The following is a 12,222-nucleotide window of genomic DNA, read 5'->3' on the forward strand; positions in this document are numbered from 1 at the left end:
CCCACGCTTTTAAACCCTGCGGCTTATACAAAAGTGCGGCTAGTTTATAGATTTTTGCAGGCTAACGTCCACCGGGGGGCGCTTCACTCTCTAGCAGTAAACACAAAAGTGAGACGGATGTGGGGGAAGATTACGCGCTGAAGAAAACACGAGTTTTGATTTTGAACTGTCATTTTGCGCCTCATGCCACAGCCTCATCATGGAAAACACAAAGAAATGTGTCAAAGAAGGAAATAGAGCCACTGCACGGAGGTTTGACCATTAAAGAAGGAAATAGAGCCGCTGCACGTACGTTTGACCATTAAAGAAGGAAATAGAGCCACTGCGCGTAAGTTTGACCGTTAAAGAAGGAAATAGAGCCACTGCGCGTAAGTTTGACCGTTAAAGAAGGAAATAGAGCCACTGCGCGTAAGTTTGACCGTTAAAGAAGGAAATAGAGCCACTGCGCGTACGTTTGACCGTTAAAGAAGGAAATAGAGCCACTGCACGTACGTTTGACCGTTAAAGAAGGAAATAGAGCCACTGCGCGTACGTTTGACCGTTAAAGAAGGAAATAGAGCCACTGCACGTACGTTTGGCGTCAATGAACCGATGGTGCGACGTTGGAGGCGGCAGCGGGAAGAACTTAAACTGTAAAAAGACGACAAAATCTTTCAGAGGAAATAAAAGCAGATGGTTCGTGTCGGTGCCGTTTTATTTTCTAAACCTGCAGGTGTGTTCATCCTGTGTTGACGTCGCGTTGGAGCCGATTTTCAGGCACAGTTTGAAAAAAAGCGTGTCTTAAAATAAAACTTATAAACTTAATAACTAAAACGTCCGTCCACCATCTTTCTGTGTAAATATCTCAAGTTAGAACATTAAAACATGCGGCTTATATTTGTACAAAATGTATTTTCTTTTCAAATTTTGCTGGTGCAACTTATATTCAGGTGCGCTCAATAGTCCTAAATTCACGGTAAATGATTCTAGTGAAGGTGTGTGCGGTTTAAAAACACAGCGGAGCACTTCCTGTATTACCACACGATGACATCACAAGGTGGAACTGAGTGTTTTTTTTCAGTTTGAGAGAAGAACTCAGCCTAAATCTGCAGGGTTTGTGTGTTAAACGTGTGTGAACAGCTTCTCCACAGTTGTCCGTGACTCATTAAAAGCAGCTCCTCACCCCGTACACCAGCTCTCCCACCATGCCATTCCACATTTTTGAGTCCGGATCGCGGGCGCCGTATTTGCCGTCCGACACGATCTTGAGCTTGTACTGGTATCCCACGTGTTTGGCGATCTCTGCTGCCAGCTCCACGATGTAGCCTTCATATTTGTCATTCCCAACCAGCTGCTCGTGGTTCTTCTTCAGCATCACATATGGAGACTCCTGCAAAAAAAACAAAAAAACAAAACAAAAACAGGGGGATATTAGTGACAGTTTATACAAATATATAAATAAATCCACTGCGGTGTTATTTGCGAGGCTCAAAATGGTTCTGAAACTTTTCAAGCTGCAGAAGAAAAATCCAACTTTGTCCAATCAATACAAACGAGGAACTAACTCAAGACCCAATCAAGATAAATTAAAGATGAATAAGACTAAAGATGGGTTTATTACCGAGGAGAAATCAGAACTTTTCAACTAAACCAAAAGCGAACTAGGTTTTTCCCAAGCCCTTAACCAGATCTGAACTTTTCTAGGACTAAACCGAATCTTAAAGCAGCCCAACGGTGCTTCTGTTCGCTCTGTAGTTATAATCTAAGACACCGCGGATCATTTGGATGTTATAATTTGGTAAACGTCATCACAACAAGGCGCCGCATGCTGTCAGCGCCCCCTATGGAGCTGCACATCACACTAGAGCAGCACATTTTTTTAAATTTGTACCAAAATGACGACGCAACGCTCGTTTTCATTATAGACTTTTAGACATTTTCTTCCCGCTGAGACAGACTTATTGTGTTTCTCAAATGGTACAGTTTTTGATAAGTAAAAGTAAAAAACAAGCTTATATTTGATTGTCAAAGACACGCAGAACATCCATGTTGATGCGTTAAATCAGCCTTGTTGTGCTTGTGTCTCTATAGTTCTCATCTCTGACACTCGGGGATCATTCCGTTATAATTTACACATTTAAAATTGTCGTAAAAACTGACGAAGGGACCGAAGATACAGACTCGGGAAACAGTTCAAGAGAGTTTATTTGCAGGTCCAGGGATGTGAATGAAAGTAGACAGAGCAGACAGTTGGAGCGGTGTCGTCTCAGAGCAGGTCGTGGGTCGCAGGGTCAGAGGCTGAGGTGTTCGTACCGGCGGTGGAGAGCTGGGTCGGAGACGGAGGAGCAGAGCGGCTCCAAGGATCAAAATGGACGAATAAACCGGAATGTGACATGAAGGACGACCCGTGGAAATACCGCGAGATGACAAGACAATCTCCGCCCAGCTCCAGGTACAGACACAGCAGGAAGGAGGAAGAAGACAGCACAGAACACACAAAAAAAACCAAAACAAATCCTGACAAAAATCACAATATTTGTTTTCTGATCTGTTCTAATGTCATCTCCTCGTCACAAACAGACCCGAAGTTGTGTGTTTTTTGTTTCATTCACACATGTTTCACACACAAACACACCTGCAGATTTAGGCTGAGTTCTTCTCTCAAACTGAAAACACTCTGTTCCACCTCGTGATGTCATCGCGTGGTAATACAGGAAGTGCTTTACTGTGTTTTTAAACTCCACACACCTTCTATTTGGAGAACTATCATTTCAGCGCTGGAATTGCCACTTATCTCTTCCGAACTAAAGGTAAAAACGTAGCGGCTAACTTGAAAACTACCACTTGATGACATCACAAGGTGGAACAGAGCGTTTTGAGCTTTGGAGATGTAGAAAGACGAATAATAATGACACAAAACACAACTACAGGTCTGTTTTTGAGGATTTAACAGGATTATAACATGACTTAAAGCTCAAAAAAGTCAATTTTGCGTAATATAAGACCTTTAGTGTTTTCGTTTATTTCTGTACACGTTGCCCCTCACCTGTTTGCACCTTTACCTTTTGAAAAACACTTCGCTCAGACTCGCCTTTACACCCACGGGTCGTTATCCGAGGTTGTTCCCCGCTTAGACCCTGCCCCCCCAAGAAAATAAGAAGAAAATAAGTGCATACGTCACAGTGGGCGTGTCACAGTGGAGGTGAAAACAGGGTTTGATCGACAAAATGGCGTCTTGAAAATAGTCGATTAAAGATTAAACTCAAACATGAATCACTCCGAATACAATTTTGAGAGAGTAAATGAGAAAAACGACTAGAACATGGTTAAAAGCTCTTTTCTGTGCCGACTCTGCGCACCTGAGTGGGCGACAAGTGCGTAGGAGGAGAAGCACTTGGTTTGAAAAGCTACGAAAACTCCCGCACACAATTTCACTCTTGATTCAATTTTATTCTCACAACGTTTCGGTCCCTCTGGCGTTGGTTAAAACTGGTTAAAAGCTTTGAAAAGTCCATTCCAGTCCAATGCTCCAGATGCACAATTAGCCTAAAAGTTTGGACACACCCTCTCATTCAGTAGTTTTATTTTTTATTGATTTTTACTTTACGTTATCCCTAATATCTTCATATATTTCATGTCTTTTGCACGTATATAAAGTGTAGAAAGTAGTAAAAATAAAGAAAAGAAAGACAGAATGAGATGATATGTCCAAACTTTTGCCTCGCAGCGACAACATTTGAGAAACGCACAAGGCCTTGACCAGATTACAAGGAACAAAATAACTTTATTAATCAGTTTTGACGTCAAAGACAACACCTGGGGCTGTGATTTTACCCGAGGCCTCGTCGTCGCTCCAACATAACAAAACCCCACTGTCCTCAGCATTATAATTGTCGTCGTACGGAAGCCGCTGAAGCAAAGATGATTACATAAAATGAGCAGGTATTATTACGTCTTTGTTCAGCGGAGGTTCGGTGTGTAATTTAAATACAAAGGTGATGAAGTGTGATCATTATGACAGCAGCGCGGCGCATTGATAACACGGCGCGGGACGAGAGGAAATGGAGGAATGCAACACTATTATTAGAGCGGGAGACGGTGACGGCTCCTCGTGAGTTTTGTCTTTGCGGACTCGCTCCTGTCACGGCTCTTCTGCAGATGATCCTGAGATTTGTTTGACTGGCTGCGCTGAGAAATAGTTTGATGCGAGACACGTGGAGTTTTGGACGGGTGAAGTTCAGAACCAAAGACCATATACGACCAGGAACACCTCACAGCCTATACAAAAATGGACATAGCTAACCTGCTAGCCGCCACGATCCAAATAGGAAGTGATCGTGGGTGCGCTTCTGGCTCCAATTCACTTTACGATGAAAAACTGCTGCTGTCAAACTCGTCATTTTACTCTTAAATGTTCGTATTAACCCGCTCTACATGATCCTGGGGTTGTTATTTGATATTTAACAATTGATATGAACAATAATAGACAAATCAGCGTCCGCTCCCTGCTAAACCAGTGGTGCGGGCAGGAAGGGGCATTATTTTCAACAAATTCACTCCTGATTGGGTCTTTAGTTGCTATGATACTCGTGGGTGGAGTTTCTAATACGAAACTCGGCTCCAAATTAGCCGCTATAACTGCTAGCCTGCTCACACTCACGTCTTTATACAGTCATGGAAATCCTTCTATGTTTTGTCTTTTACTTTTACTACAGCAAATACAGACTGTCCATATCTGTGTATCTGTGTGTTTTTTTATACAGTCTGGTCCGGTCAATCGTCCAATCAGATCCGTTTATTTCAGTGACACATGTGAAACGAAGGAGCTCATTGGTCACCTGTGATATTTCCCTCTCCTCAGATTAACAGATTTTAAGCTTCTCTCATTGATTCTGCAGAAATCCACCATGTTTTTCAGCCACTGTGATATTTTTTCCCTCCTTTATTGCTTCCGATACGGATGGACCACGCACGTCCCTGATTGGCTAATCCACCTGTCAATCAGTTTTTGTTTTCTGATCTGTTTTAATGTCACTTCCTCGTCACAAACAGACCCGAAGTTGTGTTTTTGTGTTTCATTCGCACATGTTTAACACACAAACACAAACAGACCTGCATATTTAGGCTGAGTTCTTCCCTCAAACTGAAAACACTCTGTTTCACCTCGTGATGTCATCGTGTGGTAATACAGGAAGTGCTTTACTGTGTTTTTAAACTCCACACACCTTCATTCGTAGAACTATTTGGATCATGAACTAAAGGTAAAAACGTAGCTGTTAACTTGAAAACTCCCACTTGATGACATCACAAGGTGGAACAGAGCGATTTGAGCTTTGGAGATGTAGACAGACTAATAAAATGTTACTCAAACATGTGTAAATTAATGTTTTGTTTCATTCGCACATGTTTAACACACAAACCCTGCATATTTAGGCTGGGAAACAGTCTGTTCCACCTTGTGATGTCACTTCCTGGTGATACAGGAAGTGCTCCACTGTGTTTTTAAACTCCACACACCTTCATTTCTAGAATCGTTTGGATCATTTCACCTCCTGGAATTGCCACTTACTGTATCTCTACTGAACTAAAGGTAAAAACGTAGCGGCTAACTTGAAAACTCCCACTTGATGACATCACAAGGTGGAACAGAGCATTTTGAGCTTTGGAGATGTAGACAGACGAATAATAATGAAACAAAACACAACTCCAAGTCTGTTTTTGAGGATTTAACAGGATTATAACGTGACTTAAAGTTTAAAAAAGTCCATTTTGCGTAATATAAGACCTTTAGTGTTTTCGTTTATTTCTGTACACTTTGCCCCTCACCTGTTTGCACCGTTACCTTTTGAAAAATACTTCGCTCAGACTCGCCTTTACTCCCACGGGTCGTTATCCGAGGTTGTTCCCCGCTTAGACCCTGCCCCCTCCACATTTCCACGGCAGGACTTCCCCCTCGGTCCCACAGTTATTTGGCTCCTCTTGCTCTTTATGCTTGAGGTGAAGGTAATCATTGTTACACATGAAATCTCCGAGCCCACTGCTGGCGAAACAGCACCCGAGGGAGAAGGAGCGGCGAAAGGTTGGACGCGCAACGCTCTGACAGATATTCACAATCGTGCGCTACCGAGGCCCGACACACACAGCACGAGGACGGACTAAAACTACACGAGGAGAGACGGTTACAGCAGAGCGCTCATAAAGACAAGCTGAAACTCTGCCAGGACGAGTCTCATTGACCTACGCCGGCTCCAAGGGGATACGTCTGTCAGTCGGCCATCTTGAATACAAACCACACGCTCGCAACCGATAGATAACTGTCAAATACACGATGAAATGAAACACGTCCGAACGGTTTTACGAAGGTTTCCAAGCCCCAAATGGACTGTGTGACATTTCTGGACCACTACACGTCTAAAAATGATGTGGGACTATTATTTTTCAATGACAAAAGCTTTGCAGTTTAAAGTAGTTCAAACAGGCAGAGGACGGAGAGTGGACAACACGTGTCATTGTAGGACAGTTACTTCAAAATAGTTTAAAGTACAAAGCAAAAGTATTTGTTGAAACTGATGCTCAAATTGTAAAAGGATCATAGACTGTTTATGTAAATGGACATAGCTAACCTGCTAGCTGCCGTGTTCCAAACAGGAAGTGATCATGTGCGCACCTCTGGCTCCATTGAATCTGGCTCCAATTCGCTTTCTATTGATAAACTGTGTCCTCTCTCTGTACCTGCTGCTGTCAGACTCATTTTGGTCTTAAATGTTCGTATTAACCCTCTACATGATCCTGGGGTTTTTATTTCACTATTGTGTCTGTAAATCAAGATATGAACATTAATAACAGACAAATCAGGCGACTTCTTTCCCTGAGGTCACTCCCTTAGCATTAGCAACAGGTTTGATTGACAGCGTTGCTAAATGAGGAACACCTGAGGAACATCTTTCTATGGGGCTGTGTTAAAGATGTCGTTTATTGAACAAAGATACGGGACATTACTGAACAAAACCAAAATATCCAGATGAAATTAACCATCGATGAGGCTCTGCTACAGCAAAACACGGCAAGAAATTCAGTCCCAAAGTCTCGACGTGCTTCATGTGACTAATATTTCCCATATAGCGGTTTGTAAATGAGCTAAAACACTTTGAAAACCACTGATAAAACAGAACAATCTTTATTTTGTTTAATTGCAAAGCGACTTTATGAACACCCTGTACATCTAATCCATATATCCAGACTTTTCTTCAGAGGAAACAGTTGTTGTGTCGTTGCGTTCTGTCAGTCTTTATTTCTGCATGAGCTGCTCACTGATATGAAAGTACAGTGCATCTGTCTGTGGATTCTATAACGTAATTTAGAACAAACATTTCACAGGAAACAGCACATCTCCGACTCCAACTCTGCTGCTCTCAGATCTCACTTTCCACGTTTATGAAGTGACTGACAGCTCTGGCTCTACTTAACTCCTTAACCACGTACCGAGACCGTACAGGAAGACTGCGGCCATTTTGAAAGAGGTGTGGTCTAATGAAACAAAACCCGACCCCAGATATGGTTTTGGTGAAGACAAAACATGATAAAAGTTATATTTGCTGTTATTTTAGCCCAGTTAAAAGCTGAATACCTCGGCAGTCGTATAATTGTTCACACGTTATCTCTGGGTTCAGACAGAAAACCCATTTTATCCCTCTCTCTGTACCTGCTGCTGTCAGACTCGTCATTTTGGTCTTAAATGTTCGTATTAACCCGCTCTACATGTTTCTGGGGTTCAATTTTAATTTTTTATTTATTTATTTTTTGTTTATTTTATTTTATTTTTTTTATTTAATGATTTTTTTCAGTTATTTTTATTGTATTTTATTTATATATATTTTTTATTGTATGTATTTTATTTAATTTTTTTATTTTGAGTTTATTTATGTATTTTTTGTTATTTAGATTTATTTATTTATTTTTTTTAAGTTTATTTTTTGTTTTTTGTGTCCTCTCTCTGTACCTGCTGCTGTCAGACTTGTCATTTTGGTCTTAAATGTTTGTATTAACCCTCTCTACATGATTCTGGGGTTCATTTTTAATTTTTTTTAATTCATTTTTATGAGTTTTTTATTTTTTTTTATTTTATGATTTTTTCAGTTATTTTTTTATGGTATTTAATTTATATATATTTCTTATTGTATGTATTTTATTTTTTTATTTTGAGTTTATTTATTTTTTGTTATTTAGATTTATTTTTATTTTTTTAAGACAAATCAGGCGCCTTCTTTCTCTGAGGTCACTCCCGCTAGCGTTAGCAACAGGTTTGATTGACAGTGTTGCTAAGCGCCCGCTCCCTGCTTCGGTGGGAAGGGGCGTTACCTTCATGGTTTTGGTGAAGACAAAACATGATAAAAATTATATTTGCTGTTATTTTAGCCCAATTAAAAGTTGAAGACCTCAGCAGTCGTATAATTGTTCACACGTTGTCTCTGGGTTCAGACAGAAAACCCATTTTATCCCTCGGTAAAAGAGGAGTGTGAGCGGAGATATGGCAAAGACAGTTATTTTAGGCCACACTCCAGGGAAAGAAGCCTCACAGGTTCAAGTCAGGTTCTTTTATTCCATTTCTGGTCTTAGAATCTGTGCTATGTTGTTTTTTAATTAGTTATCAATACATATCTCTGTTAACACAATACTCAAGCCGCCACACGACATTTTGAGATGTTTTGTTGTTACGATACGACAGAGCAGCTCACACACGAGGAGAGGATTCAAAATCACAAACAGACGACCAAAGTGGAGTCACGCCTCCCTGAAGTCGAGGAGAAGCAAACCAGGTCCTAAATCAGGTCCTAAACCAGGTCCTAAACCAGGTCCTAAACCAGGTCCTAAACCAGGTCCTAAATCAGACCCTAATCCAGGTCCTAAACCAGGTCCTAACTCAGGTCCTAAACCAGGTCCTAAATCAGGTCCTAAACCAGGTCCTAAACCAGGTCCTAAATCAGGTCCTAAACCAGGTCCTAAACCAGGTCCTAAACCAGGTCCTAAACCAAGTCCTAAATCAGGTCTTAAACCAGGTCCTAAACTAGGTCCTAAACCGGGTCCTAAACCGGGTCCTAAACCGGGTCCTAAACCGGGTCCTAAACCAGGTCCTAAACCAGGTCCTAAACCAGGTCCTAAATCAGGTCCGCAGGGGCAAAGGGGTCTGTTGTTTGGGGCCCCAGGGTCTCAGGGGGCCCAGAATTAGACCCGCTTCCTATTAATGTGTATTACAGTCGGGCCATGTGAGGCTTACTGCCCCAAAATTTCAGAAAAAAAGACTTATCCACAGAGGAGTCAACGGGGGACAAACGGGTCTGTTGACAGGGGCCCTGGGGTCTTAGGGGGCCCAGAATTGGACGCTCTTCCTATAATTTGTATTACAGGGGGGCATGTGAGGGTTATTGCCCCCAAATTTCTGAAAAAAAAAAAAAAAAAAAAAAAGACTTATCCACAGGGGTGTCGACAGCGGGGGCAAAGGGGTCTGTTGTTTGGGGCCGCCAGGGTCTTAGGGGGCCCAGAATTAGCCCCGCTTCCTATTAATGTGTATTACAGTCGGGCCATGTGAGGCTTACTGCCCCAAAATTTCAGAAAAAAATGACTTATCCACAGAGGAGCCAACAGAGGGCAAAGGAGTCTGTTGTTTGGGGCCCCAGGGTCTTAGGGGGCCCAGAATTAAACCCTCTTCCTATTAATTTGCATTACAGTTGGGCCACGTGAGGCTTAAAACCCACAAATTCCAGTTGACGGCCCTGCTCATCCATAATATTCTCCGTTAAAGTTATAATTATTCAAATCCAAAACGACTTTAATCATTATCGCGGTAAAATCGTTAATCGAAAAGGATAAATATCACACAAAATTTTGAATATCGTCCCGGTTCTAGTCCCTACTGCGTATTCTGGAACATGTCTCCCACATTCATCACGTGACACAGGTGCATCTCGAAGAAACTCATGAAATTTACACGACGGCAGCGAAGCCCAGAGAAAGAAAAAAAATAAAAATGTCCGCACGTAAAAAAGCCACGGCAGCTCCAGGCATCCTGAAGAGCTGGAATACTGATATTAAATTTCCAACGTGAAGGAAACACAAAGAACATGGCGTACTGGAGCGGACCTGTATATTACTTTATGTCGGCTCGGGATTTTAAGGTATAAAAATGGTCTTTGAATGAAAATAATAACGGAATAGACTAAAGAGACGGTGGGGACGAGTCTCTGAGGCTCTATTTTTAAAGTGACCCATGAGTGAACCCAATATGTCCTGTGTCTTTTATATAGGCCAGGGCTCGGAACCAATTCTACAACTCGCAGAAGACGGTTACTATAAATATTTAGTCTCCAAAATGAAACACAGAGCTCGTAAAACAGATGATACGCGGAGTTTAAAGTTCCCGTATTCTCTGATCTGAGTTCTAATGTCGTTTCCTCGTCACAAACAGACCCAAAGTTGAGTTTTTTTGTTTCATTCCCACACGTTTAACACACAAACCTGCAGATTTGGAGTTCTCGTAAACGGAAAAATACTCCGTTCCACCTCGTGATGTCATCGTGTGGCGATACAGGAAGTGCTCCGCTGTGTTTTTAAACTCCACACACCTTCATTTCTAGAATCATTTGGATCATTTCAGCTCCTGGAGTTGCCACTTATCTCACTGACTGAACTAAAGGTAAAAAGGTAGATGTTCACTTGGGAACTGCCACTTGATGACATCATGAGGTGGAACGGAGCGTTTTGAGGTTTGGAGATGTGACAGACGAATAATAAAGTGTGACTCAAACATGTGTGAGTGAAACAAAACACAACTCCAGGTCTGTTTTTGAGGAGCAAACAGCATTAGAACGTGACTTGAAGCTTTTCTTTTTTTTATCCATATCTTAAACTAAATGATCTACAGACTTCAAACTGTAATTTTCAGGTTAATATTTTAAGTTTCATGGATGATTCCTCAGACGTGTCAGATTAATTTTAGATTATTTGAAAAACTGAATTAGAATTTGAGAAAAACTGAAATATACAAAAATAAAAACAGAAAAAATAAACAATAAAAAACAAAAAACCGATCGATTCAGTCGTTTCTGTTGAACAAAATTCAGCTCAAAATCTTTATCAAAATCACCACATTTGAAGCTTTAAAAGACTCAAAATCTGCATGAAATAGTTGTACTTTTTGCTCTTCAAGTACATTTTTAAACAGGTACTTTAAAACTTTTACTTTAATAGATTTTTCATGTGATACTTTTACTTTTACTTGAGTGTGTTTTTGCTGCTGTATCTGTACTTTTATATCAAAAAAGTACTTTTTCCAGCACTAGTCAGGACCCGATTCTTCTGTTTTAAAACATCAAAAACCAAAAGTGTCAGTTTTAATCCAGATGTTCCAGATTAACAGTAGATTATCGACACGTCCACGTTCAAATACACAAAAAAAACCAAGTGATTCTTTATTAATATCTGCAATGTTTTTGGATTAAAGATTAAAGCGTCTGATCTTTAGTCCTATTTTAGACCTGGTTTAGTCCTGGTGTAGTCCTGGTTTAGTTCTGTTTTAGTCCTGGTTTAGTCCTGTTTTAGACCTGGTTTAGTCCTGCTTTAGTCCATATTTAGTCCTGGTTTAGTCCTGGTCTAGTCCAGGTTTAATCCTGGTCTAATATTTTCTGATTACAGATTAAAGCGTCCGGGCCTGGTTTCTGTACAAACACTGCAGTGGCACTTTCAGATTGGGATCATTGTCATTCCGAGTGTGGATTGAAGAAGTTTGCCAAATGGAGTTGGAGCGGGAAGAGGAGGTGACAGATACAATCACAGATCCACAGCTCCGTGCGCCCGGACCCTGAGGAACTCTATCAAAGCACAAATCCGAAAGCTGTTACCCTGTTTTTCTCTCCTTTCTCTCTCCTTTCGTCCCATTGTCCCTCTATCTTCAACCTCGACGTAGATTTTCTTTTCTAACACAAACTCACCAGGATCGTAGTGACGATGTAGGTCCGGTTCTGGAGGCCGTAAGTGTCGTTGATGCCTCGGATGGAGCTGGCGGTGGTGACGTACTTCTCGTCCTCGTTCCAGTATCCGACCTGCAAAAAGACAAAGACGGAGGTTCAACGGAGAGAACTGAGGTGATTTAACGTAAAAGTAGAGATTTACACAACACGGAGGTCGTCAGGAAGTCAGATACTCATCGATATCAAAACTAGAGACTCGTTTAAGTGAGTATTGATAGTA

General features: G+C 41.3%; 1 protein-coding gene across 6 annotated transcripts in view; it reads right to left on the reverse strand.

Moving 5' to 3' along the window:
• The window catches only part of gria1a (glutamate receptor, ionotropic, AMPA 1a), a 177,598-nt gene that overhangs the window by 69,386 nt on the left and 95,990 nt on the right, over positions 1–12,222 (reverse strand). For all 6 annotated transcript variants that reach the window (XM_055224637.1, XM_055224636.1, XM_055224635.1 and 3 more), the window contains 2 exons: positions 11,964–12,074; positions 1,163–1,369 (listed from right to left, as the gene is read on the reverse strand). In XM_055224637.1, coding sequence (XP_055080612.1) covers positions 1,163–1,369; positions 11,964–12,074 — 318 coding nt within the window. The remainder of the gene's footprint in view (positions 1–1,162; positions 1,370–11,963; positions 12,075–12,222) is intronic.

This window comes from Periophthalmus magnuspinnatus, chromosome 10 (assembly GCF_009829125.3).
Source record: "Periophthalmus magnuspinnatus isolate fPerMag1 chromosome 10, fPerMag1.2.pri, whole genome shotgun sequence".
NCBI lineage: Eukaryota > Metazoa > Chordata > Actinopteri > Gobiiformes > Gobiidae > Periophthalmus > Periophthalmus magnuspinnatus.